At 44.3% G+C, this 20,669-nt stretch overlaps 1 protein-coding gene across 1 annotated transcript; it reads right to left on the reverse strand.

The window, feature by feature from the left end:
- Nucleotides 1-2,913: 2,913 nt before the first annotated feature.
- Nucleotides 2,914-11,700, reverse strand: LOC117042484 (zinc finger protein 3-like). Its single transcript, XM_033142031.1, has 4 exons — nt 11,536-11,700; nt 8,157-9,279; nt 3,576-4,574; nt 2,914-3,095 (listed from the first exon to the last, which is right to left on the reverse strand). Exons 2-4 carry the CDS (start codon nt 9,187-9,189, stop codon nt 2,914-2,916), a joined length of 2,214 nt encoding a protein of 737 aa, XP_032997922.1. The 5' UTR covers nt 9,190-9,279; nt 11,536-11,700.
- Between the last annotated feature and the right edge of the window lie 8,969 nt (nt 11,701-20,669).

Below are 20,669 nucleotides of genomic sequence, written 5' to 3' on the forward strand. Positions count from 1 at the left end.
CTCGTGGCCCCGAGCAGCAGCCCCTTTTGAAATCAAGTCTGCATTTCAAATGCCACAAAGGAGAAGAAGGAGGGGAGAAACAGGGACCCCCCAGTTCAGAATTTTCCACCCAATCTCAGCATATCTTATCTAGATTTCTTTCTTGGTCGGCTCCAGCTCACCCTTTCAGACAGGCAGTGGTGAACTCACAGACTCCCCTTCTTCATCTCAAGCTCCTTCACTGTCCTACTTGGGTGTTGGCTCATCTAAATGGGTCCAGGTGTTGATAGTTTATGTGGGAAGTGCAAAGTCTGCTGGGAATTGGAGTTCACAGAAAAACAAAGTGGGGCAGGGGGGAAGGGTGATCTTTTCCCGTCTTGCACTTTGATTTGTAGCTTTCTTGTTTTGTTTTGAAATTGTGGCTTGGTTTCGCATATTGTCAACAGAACAAGACCAGCTTTTGTGGTTTTCTTAAAAAAAGAATTCTCCTCCTCCGTGTGCCTCCGACATGAGAGGCCCGGAGCCTGGCAACCTGAGAACGAGCCTTTCTTGAGGTGCCTCCTCGCTCCTGGAATGATCTTCCCAGGGAGGATCTCCTGGTGTCTTCCTTCCTTCCTTATTTTTAGGCACCAGCATTTCAGCCAATGAGTGAATTCAGAGCTGCGAGTGATTTGTGATTTGTTTAGATACCAGGCAATAGGAATCCCCAGAGTCCTCAAAACTGCTTCTCCCTTCCTTTGAGTGTACGTCTTCTGATCCTTGTGCCTTTAACAACTGTGTAGCAGGCAGAATTTCAACAGGTTAAGCTATTTCTAAAACGGAAATAAAACTGTGGGGAAGCTTTCACATTCTGTCTGTCACAATTTCAGTTACACTGATTTCTGGTTGATAAAGTCTTCATATATACAGAGGACCAAGTCTTGCTGAATAAAACCCAGCTTGGCTTCCGCAATTCACCAATCTTTTAGGGTTCTTTGAACATCTAGGGAGAAGTGGCTTAATCATCATTTGCGCGGCCAGGCAGAGTCGGAAGAGACCACAAGGGCCATCCAGTCCAACCCCCTGCCAAGCAGGAAACACCATCAAAGCATTCCTGACAGATGGCTGTCAAGCCTCCGCTGAAAGACCTCCAAAGAAGGAGACTCCACCACACTCCTTGGCAGCAAATTCCACTGTCAAACAGCTCTCACTGTCAGGAAGTTCTTCCTAATGTTTAGGTGGAATCTTCTTTCTTGTAGTTTGAATCCATTGCTCCGTGTCCGCTTCTCTGCAGCAGCAGAAAACAACCTTTCACCCTCCTGTATATCACATCCTTTTATATATTTGAACATGGTATCACCACTTAACCTTCTCTTCTCCAGGCTAAACATACCCAGCTCCCTAAGCCGTTTCTCATAAGGCATTGTTTCTAGGCCTTTGACTAATCTGTTAAGGTCATTTTGAAGTGTGATCCTGTCCTCTGGGGTATTAGCCACACCTCCCAATTTGGTGTCATCTGCAAACTTGATCAGGATGCCCTCAAGCCCATCATCCAAGTCATTGATGAAGATGTTGAATAAGACTGGGCCCAAGACAGAACCCTGTGGCACCCCACTAGTCACTTCTCTCCAGGATGAAGAGGAGCCATTGATGAGCACCCTTTGGGTTCGGTCAGTCAGCCAGTTACAAATCCACTGAATGGTAGCATTATCTAGCCCACATTTTACCAGCTTGTTCACAAGAATATCATGGGGCACCTTGTCAAAGGCCTTTCTGAAATCAAGATAGGCTATATCCACATCCACAGCATTCCCTTCATCTACTAGGCTTGTAATTCTGTCAAAAAATGAGATCAGGTTAGTCTGACATAACTTATTTTTCAGTGCTGCAACAGTATGTTTAAAACTGCAACCTTGACAAGTGACAAGAGTAACAGAGGGGTTAAAATGTACAAAATTTATTGGTGAATACTGCAAACACATTAAAGTACTTAAAGAAGCAAGTCCCAAATAAAACATGCATTTAAAAAGAAGTACCAATGACAGGAAAAATACACTGAAGTAGAAGAATACAGAAACAGAAGCATCTGCAACATCTCTCTGCCTCTCCATTGCTGTCTTGTGCCGATTCAGCTGATGTGAAATGTGTGCACTATCACAAAAGCTTTCCCCCCACACTTGTGGGCTATATAGTGGGAATTCTCTTGTGCTGATTAATTGGATATTTAAAAAGGGGTCTTGCTGCAGCCTGAGAAGCTCTACGATGTCTCCTATTTATGCTTCAGTTGAACCCAAGGCTTCCGCTGCACCCAAATGTGCTGTGACACGTGGAACATACAAAATGTTTCTTTTCAGGGCGGCTTACGCTATGTTCAACAAGACTTGGTTCAGAAGCATGGCTCAGGCCAAATTCTGGCTCCCCTCCTCTATGAATTCTCTGATGTTCCATAAGGGAGGAGCTGCAGCTGAAGCTCTCTTCGCATTCTGAGCATTTGTAAGGTCCTTCTTCAGTGTGCATCCTGTTATGGTTAATGAGAAGCCCTGCTCACATTTTGAGTATTTATAAGGCTTCTCTTTGGTGTGGATTAAACTATTTTTTTAATAAAAAAATGTCACAAGGAATCCACACCACAAATGGACAACAAAACCTGAGGCAATGAGTTCTAGTCACTAAAAAGACCGAAGAACCCACCCAAAGCATGGATTGTGTGTGTGTGTGTATTGGAAGGTTTGGGGGATGTAGCCTCTGGGTGGCTTCTGTGATGCCAAAAAGTGGGACGCCAAGTCTGAGGTCACATTTGCACCCTACATTTATAACTGTTGTCATGGCTTCATCCAAAGAATGCTGGGAAAAGTAGTTTGCCTGCTCCCTTAAGAACTGAAGTTCCCAGGATTCCTTGGAGGGAAGCTTTTAAAGTATTGTGTGGATGCGACCTTCTTAGGATAGTTGAAGAAGTTACATGGTTTCCATCCGCTGTGCGTTCTCACCTTCATGAGGTCTCGATCCATCACCTAAACTCTCACTGAGATTTGAACCCTGGTTGGGCGTCTCCCTTGTGTGGTGCTTTTGATGCCTTTTGAAGTCTGGTTTACGGGTGAAGCTCTTTCCACATTGTTCACACTTGTGCAGTTTCTCCCCTGTATGGCAAGACCTTGTATGTCTGGAAAGACCTGCTCTCTCACTGAAGCTTTTTCTACACACAGGGCATTTGTAGGGTTTGTCTCCTGTGTGAGTTCTTTGATGTCTAAGGAGATTTGCCTCCTGACTGAAGGCTTTTCTACACTCTGAGCATTGAAAAGGTTTTTGTGCTGTGTGGGTTCCTTGATGTGTAATAAGAAGTCTCCTTGAACGGAAACATTGACTGCACTTGGAACATGCATAGACTTTGTTCCATCTGTGTATGATTCTCTTATGTCTAATAAGGACTGACCTGCTACTGAAACATTTTCTACACCCTTCACATTTATAGGGTTTCTCTGTTTTGTGTGGTATTCTTTTATGTTGGGTAAGGAATGACCACTTAGTATAGCTTTTCCCCCAAGCTGAACATTTATGCTTTTTTTTGAGAATCATTTGTTGACTAGGAAGATTTGAGCTCTTAGTAAAGCTTTTTCTACCTGGTGATAACTTAAAAGGTGTCTTCCTCCTATGAAGCTTTAGATGTTTAGTAAGGTTTGCCTCCTGACTGAAGCATTTACCACACACTGAGCATTCATGGGCTCTCTCACCTTTGTGAATCCTTTGATGTTTACTAAGGTTTGACCTTTGAGAAAAACACTTACTACACACTGAACATTTGAAAGGCTTCTCCTTTGTGTGAGTTCTTTTATGTGCAGTAAGGCATGATTGCCAACTAAAGCTTTTCTTGCACTCCGAACATTTGAAAGGCTTTTCCACTGTGTGAATTCTTTCATGTCCTGTAAGATTTGATTTCTTGCGGAAGCTCTTTCCACAGTATGCACATTTATGTGGTTTTCCCCCTGTGTGAATTGTTTCATGTCCTGTAAGGTTTGATTTCTTGAGGAAGCTCCTTCCACAGTGTGCACATTTATGCGGTTTTCCCCCTGTGTGAATTCTTTCATGTTCTGTAAGGTTTGATTTCTTGCGGAAGCTCTTTCCACAGTATGCACATTTATGTGGTTTTTCCCCTGTGTGAATTCTTTCATGTCCTGTAAGGTTTGATTTCGTGCGGAAGCTCTTTCCACAGTATGCACATTTATGTGGTTTTTCTCCTGTGTGAATGATCTGATGTCGAGCAAACTTACTCTGATACCTGAAGCTCCTTCCACACTCCAAACAAGTAAATCGCTTCACCCCTGTAGGGCATGTGGGGCCGTTTCCATTGTTTCTGCTCCCACTGCTTGCTCCTCCAGACTCTGCCCTTTGAATTCTTTTCTGCTCTTTGGACACTCTCAAAGCATCTCTGTCTTCCGGTTGCTCTCCTTGCTCAGTGAAGAAGCCACTTCGAGGAATGATGGATTCATGTGTCTTCCGTTCTGTGTGGCTTCTCTTTTCCGTCCTTGGTCCATCCTGACTCAGGTAGTTCTGCTCCACCATCTCATCCTGTGCTTTCCGCAAAGATTTCCTTCTGTTCTCTGTCCACTGCACAACACCTGCTGGGTAAGAGAGAAGGAAATCATGGATGTCGGAGAGAGATGGAAACTGAGATACTCAATCATTCACTCTAATATACAGTGGTACCATGGTTCTCAAACACCTTCGTACTCAAAGAACTTTGGACCCAAACGCTGCAAACCTGGAAGTAAGTGTTCCAGTTTGCAAACTTTTTCTGGTAGCCGAACATGTTCCGTTTTGAGTATTTAAAGCCCTATGTGGCTTAGGACCCTCGTACCTAAGGGACCGCCTCTCCTGGTATGTCCCGTGTAGGACCTTAAGGACCTCAAATAATAATCTTTTGGAGGTCCCGAGCAACAAAGATGCTAGGTTGGCTTCAACTAGGGCCAGGGCTTTCTCAGTATTGGCCCCAACTTGGTGGAACAGTCTATCTATCACAAGAGACCAGGGCCCTGCGGGATTTGGCATCTTTCTGCAGGGCCTGCAAGACGGAGCCGTTCCACCTGGCCTTTGGGTTGGTTTGTGTTTGATATTTATGCTTCATTCTTTTATTGGTGGGCTATTTGAAAATGAGACTGCAGTTTTAATTTTTAATTTTTAATTTGTATTTTAATTTGTATTTTAAATTGATTGTTTTTATGTTTTTGCTGTGAATTTTAATTAGTGTTAGCTGCCCTGAGTCCGGTTTTTGGCTGGGAAGGGCCAGCATGACTAAGCCACTTCTGGCGAACCAGAGCAGTGCACGGAAACGCTGTTTACCTTCCCGCCGGAGTGGTACCTATTTATCTACTTGCACTTTGACGTGCTTTCGAACTGCTAGGTGGGCAGGAGCTTGGACTGAGCAACGGGAGCTCACCCTGTTGCGGGGATTCAAACCGCCGACCTTCTGATCAGCAAGCCCTAGGCTATGTACTCAAATTCTTCAGTCAAGAGCTTCTTTATTGCTTGACCGCTTGCAGAAGCATTTCTGTTCCTATTATATACAAGCTATTTACACTCCTTCTTTATGTCTCCTGCCCGGTATAATCTCAGTCCAGTAATTAACAATCCTGACACAGCAAAACTCATAGTATCAGCAGCACACATTGTCTTACTTCCAAACTTGTTGTCAGTGTGCGTGCTGACAGTGTGAGTGTGAGTGAGTGAGTGAGTGTGTGTGTGTGTGTGTGTGTGTGTGTGCTTTCCTTGTGCTGAAATTGCAGCCTGCAACTTGCTCCCTTTATTTGCACCTCCAGCTGACACCAATCTAGCCTAGAGTGACCCTTTAAAGCTTCCAGGAACTTTTATCTGTTTCTTAAGGAATGTTTTCCTAACACTTTACGACGTATTTAAAAAGTTTTATTCGCAGCTTTATAGCTGAGTCCCTAATGTTTAGAGCCAACGTTTCTTCAGTCTCCAGCTGGAAGCTTAGATGGGCTTTAGGAAGCATAGCTATGTTGTTCGTCCAGCACGAGGATACAGGTGAAACTCGAAAAATTAGAATATCGTGGAAAGGTTCATTTCTTTCAAAGGTGAAACTAATATATGAGATAGACTCATGACATGCAAAGCGAGATATGTCAAGCCTTTATTTGTTATAAGTGTGATGATTATGGCGTACAGCTGATGAGAACCCCAAATTAAAAATTTCAACTTTGGGGTTTTCATCAGCTGTGAACCATAATCATCACAATTATAACAAACAAAGGCTTGACATATCACGCTTTGCATGTCATGAGTCTATCTCATATATTAAACTCCAGTAGCTAATGAAAACAATTGCTTACACAAATGGACTTTTCCACAATATTCTAATTTTTCGAGTTTCACCTGTAGAGCAAGCTTTCCAATTCTTCATGCACTGAAACTTTTCTACTGCTTTAGAGCAAAAATACAGCAAAAGTAGCAGACAATGAACATAGGAAAAGTAGCTGTGAACAACAAAACAAAATATCAAAAAGCACAAAGCAAAATTGAAAAATTTCTGCACAAGCCTTATATATATATAAAACACAAAAATAGTACAGTTTCCCCAGCAGACAGTCCTGCTCAGCGTGGGTTCTATGTCTGTCCATTACATTTAGTGGGTCTACTCTAAGTTGGTGTAGCATGGGGTGAGCTCAAAAATAGCCTTGTGTGCTTGTCATTAACGCCTGGCGCTTGGAAGGAATTCTGCCTGAGGCTTCCCAGTGGCGTAGCAAAGTCAGCTGGTACCCGGTGAGGAAAATTTCTTGTCAATATTAAAACAGATTAAAATTACTTCAACTTCCTAAGCAGCTGGGTATGCTTATGTGGTGGTTTCTGGTGGTGTTGTTGTTGTTCAGTCGTATCCGACTCTTCGTGACCCCATGGACCAGAGCACGCCAGTCTCCCCTATCTGGTTAACACAGGGTTAACAGTCCACAGGATGTTACGTTCTGCACTGGGTGCTCCACCCACGAATGGGTGTTTCCTTGTCTGTATTATACACTTTCTGTTTTTCCTTTGTCCGGGGAGGAAGCAACATGGAGGAGTGAATCCCCGGTTTGTGTACAGTTATGCTTTTGTAATAAACGCTTTAGTTAGAAGCATCTGTCTCAAGAAGCCTTATTGAGACACACTTCAGACATCATTCATGCTGAGTGTTTCTACTCTGCTAAACAGCCAGTCGGTGCAAAGTCGGAGAAGACTGGCAAGCGTACCGGGCGACAGATTTACGACTGTTATCTTCATTCGTGCCAGGGAGAGGTCGTTGCTACCCTCCGGTTGATCGAAAACACCCATAGCTTACCTAAACTAGAATGCTTCTAGCAGGTGCCTGAAAAGAGTCTAGCAAAGGCACGTTCTTTATTTCAAGAGGCTGGGAGTTCCAAAGTGCAGGTGCTGCCACACAAAACAATGCAGTACAGATATTATGTGGAACCTGTGTTTGAAACTACTGAAGGGGAGGTTTTATTTATTGTGATTTCACCATGCTCTGTATTATCTGAAATGAAAAACATTTATTTAAAAAGCAGGACTGCACAGCAGCAATCTACTCGCCTGCGAGTCTCATCATGATCAGTGGGACTTATTCCTGAGCCGGCGGTATATAAGATTGGCAATCCTATGCACCCCTTGCATCCAGTTTGTACCTAAAAATCTGCACAAACCTGACCAGAGAATTGTAGAACTGGAAGGGAACCCTGAGGGTCATCTAGCCAACCCCCTGCGCAGTGCAGGAATCTCAACTAGACCATCCCTGACCAATGGCCATCCAGCCTCTGTTTAAGACCAAGGAAGGAGAGGCCACCTCCTGCCAAGGGAGTTCTTTCCCACTGTCAGACAGCTCTGCCTGCCAGAATGCTTTTCCTGATGTTTTGACAGCTCGGGGGAGGCTTGGGAGTAGTGGGCGTGCGGCGTGCCATTGCCCCGCACTCCTGGGCTGCTTCCGGGGGGGGGGGGAGAGGCCCCAAGACTCCCTCAAGTTGTCCAAACGAAAGGGGGAAGGGGCAAAGGTCACTGGCAAAACAGCATGGCTCCCTGCCCCCCACCATAAAGCAGCCTGGGAGCTGCCATGTTGTAACCAACCTCAGTAATGATACCCAGGGCGCCCCACACGCCCAGCACCCTCTTCCTACGCCACTGGGGCTTCCTTCCCCGATATGCATCACCTGCACACTTACCTGCATCCATATCTCTCTGGGCTGTGGCTTCACTGGGGCCTCTTCCTTGAAAAATGGGCTTCTGACTGACCATTTCCTCATACCCAACGCGGTTGTCTTGTTCCTCGGTGGCAACAAGAGCAGGTTGGAAGGTGGATTCATTGGGGCCTTTCCAATCTCCCCCGCTAGCAACAGGCTTATCTATATCCTCCTCTGAGTCTTCTTCCTCAGGATACCCTGTTCCGATATGGATGGCGGGTTTTTGTAGGACACCTTGCTCATACACAATGCAGAGGTCTTGTCCCTTAGCTGCATCAACAACAGCTTGGGCTGGAGGTTCACTGGGGACACTGGAGTCTAGTTTGCTGTGAACGGGACCCTCCACTGAGTGGTTTTCGTGCAAACACGCCTTTCTCTCGCCGGTGTTGGGGCACTGCCAGATGTTTTCCTCACCTACAATGCACACATCCTGCTCCTTAGCAGCACCAGGAATCGTCTGTACCGTGATTTCCCAGGAGGCTCTGAAACTTCTCCCACGGAAAAGGGGTACATCCTCCTCCTCCTCGACTGGGTGGGCTTTCTGCTGACCCTTACTTCTCTTATGGATGATGGGCTTTGGCCTGATGGGTTCCTCATAGACAACACACAGGTCTGGCTCCTTGCAAGTATCAAGCATCATCATCCTGGCTGTGGCATCAACAACGATCTGGGCTGAAGATTCATTGGAGTCTAGTTTGCTGTGAACGGGACCCTCCACTGAGTGGGTTTCCTGCAAACATGCCTTCCTCTCGCAGGTGTTGGGGAACTGCCAGATGTTTTCCTCGCCCACAATGCACACATCCTGCTCCTCAGCAGCACCAGGAATTGTCTGTACCGTGATTTCCCAGGAGGCTCTGAAACTTCCTCCACGAAAAAGGGGTACATCCTCCTCCTCCTCGACTGGGTGGGCTTTCTGCTGACCTTCCGTTCTCTTGTGGATGATGGGCTTTGGCCTGATGGGTTCCCCATAGACAATGCCCAGGTCTGGCTCCTTGCAAGTATCAAACATCATCATCCTGGCTGTGGTCCAACTGGGCTCCTTGGAACCTTCTTTGTAGGCAACGGCGTCTTATGCTTTATCTACTCACTGCCACTTTCTCTTTGCCTGTTTGGAAAAGTAGATTGTTTGAAATAAGGCATCTTGAGAAACAGGAGATACAGAGAATTAGAAGCACAAGATTATCCTGTTCAGCTCAGTCTTGGGAGGATACATTGTGTGCCCCATATGCACACTAGACACACTCCATCTTACTGTTTTAGGAAAATAGCTCAGAAATGAATCTTTTCCTTCATGATCCTCATGTACACAAGAGAATAGTAACTTTGGACACTTAGCTCAGTACTGTCTACACTGACTGGCAACATCTTTCCAGGGTTTCATACAGGAAGCCTCTCCCAAGCGCTACATGGAGATACTGGGGATTGAACTTGTCACCTTCTGCAATGCAAGGCAGGCACTCTACCACTGAGTTGCGTTCCTTTCCCCTAAGACCCTTTTGATCTTTGCTCCAGGAAATGTATCAACCTCCGCCTGCAGAAGCCCTAATACACTTTTCTTTTCTGTTGTGGACTCTGGGTTGCAGCTCTGCCTTAAACAAGCTCCCCCTTTATGAAAAATGTAAATAACGCAAACACAAAAGGCAAGAGGCTATCTTCCTGACCCCACCCTTATTTTAACCTCCCATGGGAACACATCTCTCTCTTGCACCCTTCCTTGCTAACCATATTCCTCCTCCTTCTGCACCATGAGAAATTCCTTGTTTTCACTTTCTCATTCTCCCAAAGGGCTGTCATCCTTTGACTCACCCAGGTCCCCTTAGGGATGCTGCCGAGGGCGGTGTTGTGTCACTGTGATCTGTCTGAAGTGAAACAGACAGAGAAATGTACATTCCTTTCCCCTAAGACTCTGTTGCTATTTGCTCCAGAAATGTAGCATCCTTCACCTGCAGAAGCCCTAAAACACATCCTGTCCCTCTTTTACCTTCTGTTATTGACTCTGGGTTGCAGCTCCCCAAGGACCCTCCCTTAAGCAATCATGCTCCTTCATGGACACTCTGCCGTAGTGAAATATTAAATTAATGCAAATGGCAAAGGGCAGTTTACCAATGCATGGGAAGAATTCCCTCTCTTGCATTCTTCCTTGCTGACCAATACAATACAATACAAATCTTTATTACGGTCAAAGACCAGCATATAAAATCTGAAAGGTGCTTTAGAAAGCTAAAAGGTATTAAAACACAAGGTGAATATAAAAGTCTATAAATTTTTTAAAAGAAGCTGAAAGTATCCAAAAGAAGGGTCAGGAACATTGGGTGGGTGTGGAAGAGCACAAAAGGTTGATATAGTGAAGTCTTTAACTATCATTAGCAGAGCACTCTGATAGGTTCATTATAACTGATTTGTGGCACAGGTCATCCCGCTATGAATCTCGAGCGCTGCTGTGCAGAACCTAGTAACGCTATACATTGCAGCAGGATCCAACTTGCATTTTCCCAGCTTCTGCTCGTGATCTTCATTCCATTCCCAAAACAATTCCTTGCCGGCCATATTCCTTCGCCCACAAAATGGGGGATACCCTTGTTGTCACTTTCTCATTCCTCCAGAGGAATGCCAGCCTCCTTTGATTCACCCAGGTTCTATTAGTAATAATAATAAAAAGAAGAGGACAGATGACTCAAGAAGTATGGAAAGAGTGGAGGATATTTAAAGAATATTTAAGGAATAGTGGTATAAATGGAATCCTAATGGCAGATGTAGACTGAACCTTTAAATTAGTAAATAGAAATTCAAGGATGAAAAAACATGAATTGTAAATGGAATCTATAACTGTACACTATACAAATATAATATTACTAAATGCAATGAGGATAATTGGAGGTACAAGAATTTGTCTGTGTAAAAAAAAGGACAGTAGCTATGTATGTAAATGTATATGTTTATTTTGAGTATTTGTGTATATTTAATATTAAATAATAAAGAGAGGTAATAATAATAATAATAATAATAATAATAATAATAATAATAATAACAACAACAATAATAACAATAACAATAATTTATTTGTACCCCACCCATCTGGCTGGGTCTCCCCAGCCACTCTGGGCGGCTTCCAACAAATATTGAAATACATTAAAATACCACAGATTAAAAACTTCCCTAAACAGGGCTGCCAATAATAATTAGTCTTAGGACTAAGGCAGGTCTACATTTGAAACCCAGAGCAGTCCCTTGTGAGGCCAAGCTTGTATTTCAAATGCCACAACGGTGAAGAAAGTGGGGTGGAAACAGGGACCCCTAGTTCAAAAATTTCTACCCAAACGCAGCATGTCTTATCTTGAGTTCTTTGTAGGCTCCAACTCACCCCTTCTGGTAGACATTGGTGAATTCAAAGGCTTCCCTTCTTCATCTCAAGCCCCTTCACTGATCCACTTGGGTGTTTGCTCAGATAAATGGGGCCAGGTGTTGATCGTTTATGTGGGAAGTGCAAAGGCTGCTGGGAATTGGAGTTCACAGAAAAGGAAACTGTTGCAGGGAGGAAGTGTGATCTGAAAAGAGAAATTAAACAGCAGAGAAAGAAAGGCAGAAATGCCCTCTTTCCCCCTCTTGCACTTTGATTTATAGCTTTCTTGTTTTGTTTTGATTTGTTTTGTTTTGGTTTAAATTGTGGCTCGGTTTCACATATTGTCAACATAATAACATCAACTTTTGTGGTTTTCTTAAAAAAAGATTTTGACCCTGATAATGTTAGCTTGACCATAAGCTAGTCCAGCATTCTGTTTTCTACAGTGGCCAATCGGATAGCTCTAGGAAGACCAGTTACTGGATGTAGAAGAGCCAGAATCTGGTGTTCAGAAGTTGAGGGGTCCTGAATGTGATGGTACTATTGTGCATCATACCTTTTGTAGCAATGATTTTTATAACATAGGGCGCTAGTCTGCCACCTGCTCAGCCACTCACCATCAGGCAAGGCAGACAGCAGAGGTAGTCCTGTGATCTCTGCAACTCTGCTGCCGCAGCCAGAAACTCTGGAGGACAGCCGAGGACGGTTGTGAGATTCTGCTGTACACACTATTTCTACGAAAATTTATTGCACTATCACGCTATAGCATTTAGTACTGTATATGGAACCTTGCACTTTAAGAGTGAACTTGAAGAGTGAACTATAAGGAAATTCTTGTAGACATGTGTTAAGTCAAGCTATTTTCTGCCAAATTGTTGGTATAATATATTTGCACAATCCGCATCTCCTGGCTGTTGTGCCAACTGCAAAGCAGAGACACTGTAGGGTTGCCATTGTTGTGATATCAGTACAAGCCGAGCTGCGAAGACGCTGAAGCAACAAGGTCACTTGACTTGACTAAGAGTCATATTTCACTCTGTGAGAAACACACTGGCCATAGTAGCCCACTCACATGTGATGTCATTGTAATTACTGTTGTACTCTTTACTTTCTGTTTTGCATCGGAGATGCAAGATGCTTTAAGAGACAGCTCTGAATTATGAGCTGCTACGCAGAGACATTCTGCTTTATCTACAATAAAGTAGGTTTAGCCAAAAGGCTCGTGTGTGTTGTTTTCAAGCTGGGAACAACCGCATATTACATTGTGCCCCTGGACTCAAGAAGCCAGAGGGCACGGAAGCTTCGTCCGTCTTGGGGGTCAGTCTCTGAACCTGCCCCCGCGGGAAGTTTTCATAACATTGGTAGCAGAGGATGGTTTCCGAAGACATCGGACCTCTGAAGTCTTCTGCCTGATGTTTATTTGCCGGCAAAGAAAACAGCCTTAAACTGCGTTCTTCATTCCGGGGGAGTTTTTCGTGCTGAAGACGGCCGTTTCCCGCTGTGAGAAGAAGACGCGTTAATTGGACTGTGAGTAAACCGGACAGAAGGCTAGGTTTGTTAGCTTAATTTGCTTTCTGAAGACAGAGAGTAAAAAGCCTGCTTTTTCGCCACTATGGCAAAGGATAGCAAGCAGAGCAGCAGCTCCCTTTGTCCAATGCTTACTGGACAAAATTACCAGTCATGGTTTTGAATAGCCTCCATGCCGGTTATAGTGCTATTGCATCACAGCTAGGTGCCCTGGATGCTCAAAACTTAACCGTTGCCAGAGTCTTCTCAACTTTGCTAAATGAGCAAGATCGTTGTGCTGCTCAAAATGAGGCTAATGGAAGGGGGAGTGAAGCAGAAGCGTCCTCAACCCCACCTAGTGGTCCAACTGAGCATGAGCAAGCTCTTAAAGTCATACGCTGCACAAACTGTGGAATGAGAGGACACAGTTTCCAGACCTGCAGAAAACCCAAGAAGGGATCTATCCAGAGCCAAAATGCAGCTGGATCTACAGGCAAAACGCAAGCCAAAGTCTACAAAGGGCGCACAGTGGCATTGCTTACACAAGGCGTGCAGGAGCAGCATACTGACTTAGCGTGAGTTATAGACTCAGCTTGTTCGCACCACAGGAACGCAAACAAACGTTTATTTAAGACTTTTAAGAAGCAAGAATCCACCGTGTCGCAGGTGAGTGGAACACACCTGAAATCGACTGGAGTTGGAACTGTTTATCTTCAGAGTCTCCAGCTATCTATTAGCAACGTGCTATACGTCCCAGAAATTGCCTACAACCTGCTAAGTGCATCGCAGCTTACCGAGAAGGGATGCGAGCTCAGGCTGCGCAAAGGACTTTGCACAATTTTTAAAGATGGAGAAGCTATCTTTACAGCTCAGAAGAACAAAGATGGACTATTTGTACTGTCTTTTGATTCTACTGACTGTTGTTATGATGTTGTTGACTCTTATTTTGCAGGTGCTGCTAAGTCCAAGGAGACTACCAAACAGCCACGCAGAGAAAAGGTCACAAGATGTTTCCAGCAGGTTTCTGCTGATGTAATAGGACTTCTGCCACAATCTAGAGGCGGAGCTACCTGTTATTTATTGCTGTCTGATCATTTCTCTAAATTCTCTTGGATTTACACTATGAAAAGTCCGCAGCAAGTCTTGGCCAAGTTCACTGAATTTTGTGCTAAGATAGATTTCATGCATGATGGCAAAATTGAATGTTTATATACTAATCAATTACCAGTGTTTGATTCACAGGAGTTCCAAGAGTTCCTAAGTCAACATTGCATTCGGCACAAAGTTGCCGTCAGCCAATCATCATGGAACAAAGATTTGTGTGTTAAAATTAACACAATACTACGTGAGGGTATGCAGGCGCAATTGCTAAGTGCAAAGCTGTCTGAACAGAATTGGGCTGAAAGCCTATCTGCCTTCACATATGCATGGGTCAGGAGTATTCCAAAAGGAATGGAATGCTCACCTTATGAGATACTGTTTAACAGAAAGCCTTCTGTTAAGCATCTTAAGGTTTTTGGTTCTCAGATGTGGGTGGAATCACTTGAAGGTGCAACCATCCAAGGCATTTTTATGGGCTATGAGAAAGGTCAATACAGAATACTATTGCCTTCCTCTAACACAGTAATTCTTACTCAGGAGGTAGAACCTACTGAAAAGCCGGAGACACAGGTTCTCCAAAGCTTTCCCATTGATGTCAATACATATGAGGATACTGACACCAGCAGTAGCAGTGCAAGCTCAACCACGGCTAGTTCCGACACAGGTGAAACTGTCATTGAGAGAACTCATGCTATGACCAGGCCATCAACAGATGATGATGTGCTAGAATCTTTAGAGCCACTGTTTACAATTGGTAAAGTTTCTCCAAAAAGTCCTGTTCAGGAGAAACTCAGTAAAGAGGATCTACATCTTGTGCGTAGATCTGAAAGAGTAACAAAAGGTCAGGCGCCCAAACGTTACTCCAAAGAGTTTGCAATCTCAGCTGTTGCCAATGTAGCTGTAGTTTGCACTCAAGACAGAGACACTCAGGCTCACTTCACAGATGTGAAAAAGCCACCACAACAGGTTGCAAAGTTCAACACTGTTTCTGCCAACACACACAGAGCAAGCGCTCTGGTCCCCTGGAGAGTTGGATATCGAAGGCTCAAACTGGTAGAACCAGTCTCAGAGAGTTCCAAGGGTGGAACAAAGACATCAGATTCATACTGTGTATATGATAACTGTTTGTTTACTTCTCTTAATAATGCCTTAACTTACGCCGCTCTCACATTGTCTAATATCGGGGGAGGATGTTGTGATATCAGTACAAGCCGAGCTGCGAAGACGCTGAAGCAACAAGGTCACTTGACTTGACTAAGAGTCATATTTCACTCTGTGAGAAACACACTGGCCATAGTAGCCCACTCACATGTGATGTCATTGTAATTACTGTTGTACTCTTTACTTTCTGTTTTGCATCGGAGATGCAAGATGCTTTAAGAGACAGCTCTGAATTATGAGCTGCTATGCAGAGACATTCTGCTTTATCTACAATAAAGTAGGTTTAGCCAAAAGGCTCGTGTGTGTTGTTTTCAAGCTGGGAACAACCGCATATTACATTGTGCCCCTGGACTCAAGAAGCCAGAGGGCACGGAAGCTTCGTCCGTCTTGGGGGTCAGTCTCTGAACCTGCCCCCGCGGGAAGTTTTCATAACAGCCATATGTCCGGGAAAACCTGGACGTGTCCTCTTTGGGGAGCGCAACATGCCCATCTGGGCAGATTTTTTTGTTTTAAAAGGAAATGTCTGGGTTTTGGAAGGGTTTTTGGGCTCAGGCAGCTTGAGACAGGCCTGCTGCTACAATGGTTTGAACTGTTTTTAACTGTTTGACATTTGTGTGTGTTTGGTTGTTGTTTCAGTTACAGGTGGGTAGCCGTGTTGGTCTGCCATAGTCGAAACAAAATAGGAAATTCTTTCCAGTAGCACCCTAGAGACCAACTGAGTTTGTTCTTGATATGAGCTTTCGTGTGCATGCACACTTCTTCAGATACACTGAAACAGAAGTCACCAGATCCTTAAATATAGTGAGGGAGTGGGAAGGGGTATTACTCCTATTTTGGTTGTTGTTTGTTATTATCGAGGGTATGGAGATGTGTCTGGAAGGAGAGGAGCTGGGAAGAATAGCAGGGTCCCCAATCACTGTGGTCCAGGGTAGGCGGAGGTGAGGGAGGGAGGCTGGGTTATGCCCACATGGCACAGGAAGTTAATGACTATTCCATGTGGCAGGCCCTCTTCCAACCTGAGGAATTGATGATGGTTGGGAGAACTGCTGGTTTTGGGGGACACCAGAATCGAGGTGACAGGCTGTGGGTGTCCTGATGACCATGGGGCTGTCCCAACATGCCACTGCCCAAGTGGCCGACCACACTCTGGATCTTGTTTTATCAATTGGACCTGTTATGTATTGGTTTTATATGTATGCATAAGTTTTACTGCTAGTTCTGTAACTGCCTTTCCCGCTCCAGGGTGATTCAGACGGGTGCAGGGACAGTTGCTATTGGTTAACTTGTTGGCACAATTTGGATCCTTACTCTGATTGGGTCCCGCCAAAATCTAAATGTATCCTTTCCCCTGCTCCTGTTCCTGAGAGCATAAAAGGAGCTCGCCCTTTCCCTCCAGTCAGTTCCTACTGCAATAAAGGAGATTTTTCTTGTTAGACTTTGTTGCAACCTGGAATAGATATATAATCTCACCTTTGCTTTATTCTGTATGCTTATGCATTAAGACTGTGCCTTGATAGGAATGCTTCTTACAAAGAGTTTGTGGGTTATAGCTGAACTAAGCAGAAATATTGACCGCAGAAGATATAAATTATGTCATGGGTCCTATGTCCCCAAGTGAGTCAGGATGTTGGGAGAAACAGAATGTCTGCAGAATGTTCTGGGTGTCTGAAATACATATAGAGTTTGACCAAGTCTGACATAATGAGATTTATATGCTGACCAAGCTGAAACAATGGCCCAACGAAAGGAATTGGGGGAGAGTTCACAGGGCGCAAGAGGTCGTTACAAGAAAGCAGAAGTGAATCTCCTTGCTTCAGCTAACTAGGGTGAAGTTCAGAGAGTCTTCTGGGGACAAGAGGGTTGGATTTCTGGGTTGCTGTCATACGCTCATTGGCTTGATGCTTAATGCAAGATATGAATATGTAACGTTTGAAGGATCTATAAAAACCTTTGGATACCTGTGATTAATGTCCAGTCTTTTGGAGATGACTCCCTGGACCTCCCCTTCATGGATCACTGCCTTGTCGTGGCGAGGGGGCTTGAATTACTCAGGGAAGCTATGAACAGGTCAAGATGGACAGGTCATAGTGGAGAGTTTGGACCAAACGTGATCCACCTGGAGTAGGAACTGGCAAGCCACTCCAGTATCCCTGCCAAGAAAACTCCATGGACAAAGACAACAGGCATATAAAAGATATGACGCTGGAAGATGAGCCCCTCAGGTCGGAAGGCGTCCAACTTGCTACTGGGGAAGAGCGGAGGACAAGCACAAGTAGATCCAGAACTGATGAAGCGGCTGGGCCAAAGCCGAAAGGACGCTCAGTTGCTGATATGCCTGGAAGTGAAAGGAAAGTCCAATGCTGTAAAGAAAAGTATTGCATAGGAACCTGGAATGTAAGAACCCTGAACCTTGGAAAGCTGGATGTGGTAAAAAATGAGATGGCAAAAATAAACATTGACATCCTAGGCATCAGTGAACTAAAATGGACAGGAATGGGCGAATTCAGTTCGGATGACTATCATATCTACTACTGTGGGCAGGAATCCCGTAAAAGAAATGGAGTGGCCCTCATAGTCAACAAAAGAGTGGCGAAAGCTGTACTGGGATGCAATTTCAAAAATGATAGAATGATCTCGATACGAATCCAAGGCAGACCTTTTAACATCACAGTAATCCAAGTTTATGCACCAACTACCAGTGCTGAAGAAACCGAAATTGATCAATTCTATGAAGACTTACAACACCTTATAGAAATGACACCAAAGAAGGATGTTCTTCTCATTATAGGGGATTTGAATGCTAAAGTAGGGAGTCAAAAGATAAAAGGAACAACTGGCAAGTTTGGCCTTGGAGTTCAAAATGAAGCAGGGCAAAGGCTAATAGAGTTCTGTCAAGAGAACAAGCTGGTCATCACAAACACTCTTTTCCAACAACACAAGAGACGACTCTACACATGGACATCACCAGATGGGCAACATCGAAATCAGATTGATTATATTCTCTGCAGCCAAAGATGGAGAAGCTCTATTCACTCAGCAAAAACAAGACGTGGAGCTGACTGTGGCTCAGATCACCAGCTTCTTATAGCAAAATTCCAGCTTAAACTGAAGAAAGTAGGAAAAACCACTGGGACAGTAAGATACAATCTAAATCAAATTCCTTATGAATACACAGTTGAAGTGAAGAGCAGGTTTAAGGATTTAGATTTGGTGGATAGAGTGCCTGAAGAAGTGTGGATGGAGGCTCGTAACATTATACAGGAGACAGCAACAAAAACCATCCCAATGAAAAAGAAATGCAAGAAAGCAAAGTGGCTGTCCAATGAGGCCTTACAAATAGCGGGGGAGAGAAGGCAAGCAAAATGCGAGGGAGATCGTGAAAGATACAGGAAATTGAATGCAGATTTCCAAAGAATAGCAAGGAGAGACAAGAGGGCCTTTCTAAACGAGCAATGCAAAGAAATAGAGGAAAATAACAGAATGGGAAAAACCAGAGATTTGTTCAAGAAAATTGGAGATATGAAAGGAAGATTTCGTACAAAGATTACCACAATTAAGGACAAAAGTGGAAAGGACCTAACAGAAGCAGAAGACATCAAGAAGAGGTGGCAAGAATACACAGAGGAATTATACCAGAAAGATATGGAGGTCTCATACACCCCAGGTAATGTGGTTGCTGACCTTGAGCCAGACATCCTGGAGAGTGAAGTCAAATGGGCCTTAGAAAGCCTCGCTAACAACAAGGCCAGTGGAAGTGATGATATTCCAGCTGAACTATTTAAAATTTTAAAAGATGATGCTGTTAAGGTGCTACACTCAATATGCCAGCAAGTTTGGAAAACTCAGCAGTGGCCAGAGGATTGGAGAAGATCAGTTTACATCCCAATCCCAAAGAAGGGCAGTGCCAAAGAATGCTCCAACTACCGCACAATTGCACTCATTTCACACGCTAGCAAGGTTATGCTTAAAATTCTACAAGGCAGGCTTAAGCAGTATGTGGACCGAGAACTCCCAGAAGTGCAAGCTGGATTTCGAAGGGGCAGAGGAACCAGAGACCAAGTTGCAAACATGCGCTGGATTATGGAGAAAGCTAGAGAGTTCCAGAAAAAAATCTACTTCTGCTTCATTGACTACGCAAAAGCATTTGACTGTGTCGACCACAGCAAACTATGGCAAGTTCTTAAAGAAATGGGAGTGCCGGATCACCTCATTTGTCTCCTGAGAAATCTCTATGGGGGACAAGAAGCTACAGTTAGAACTGGATATGGAACAACTGATTGGTTCAAAATTGGGAAAGGAGTACGACAAGGCTGTATATTGTCTCCCTGCTTATTTAACTTATATGCAGAATTCATCATGCGAAAGGCTGGACTGGATGAATCCCAAGCCGGAATTAAGATTGCCGGAAAAAATATCAACAACCTCAGATATGCTGATGATACTGCCCTGCTGGCAGAAAGTGAGGAGGAATTAAAGAACCTTTTAATGAGGGTGAAAGAGGAGAGCGCAAAATATGGTCTGAAGCTCAACATCAAAAAAACTAAGATCATGGCCACTGGTCCCATCACCTCCTGGCAAATAGAAGGGGAAGAAATGGAGGCAGTGAGAGATTTTACTTTCTTGGGTTCCATGATCACTGCAGATGGTGACAGCAGTCACGAAATTAGAAGACGCCTGCTTCTTGGGAGAAAAGCAATGACAAACCTAGACAGCATCTTAAAAAGCAAAGACATCACCTTGCCGACAAAGGTTCGTATAGTTAAAGCTATGGTTTTCCCAGTAGTAATGTATGGAAGTGAGAGCTGGACCATAAAGAAGGCTGATTGCCGAAGAATTGATGCTTTTGAATTATGGTGCTGGAGGAGACTCTTCAGAGTCCCATGGACTGCAAGAAGATCAAACCTATCCATTCTCAAAGAAATCAGCCCTGAGTGCTCACTAGAAGGACAGATTCTGAAGTTGAGACTCCAGTACTTTGGCCACCTCATGAGAAGGGAAGACTCCCTAGAAAAGACCCTGATGTTGGGAAAGATGGAGGGCACAAGGAGAAGGGGACGACAGAGGATGAGATGGTTGGACAGTGTTCTCGAAGCTACTAACATGAGTTTGGCCAAACTGCGAGAGGCAGTGAAGGATAGGCGTGCCTGGCGTGCTCTGGTCCATGGGGTCACGAAGAGTCGGACACGACTGAACGACTAAACAACAACAACAACCCTGGACCTATTGCTCAGCAATAAAAACACTTACCTTCAATTTCTCCTAAATGCCGTGTTTGGCATTTATTTTAAGAACTAAGGTTCCCAGTACGATATAACAACTTGACTCCTAGCATATGCTTGCTAGCATGCTGAATCACTACCCAGAGGTGACTTCACATAACAAGGCCG

This window comes from Lacerta agilis, chromosome 2, assembly GCF_009819535.1.
Source record: "Lacerta agilis isolate rLacAgi1 chromosome 2, rLacAgi1.pri, whole genome shotgun sequence".
Taxonomy (NCBI): Eukaryota; Metazoa; Chordata; class Lepidosauria; order Squamata; family Lacertidae; genus Lacerta; species Lacerta agilis.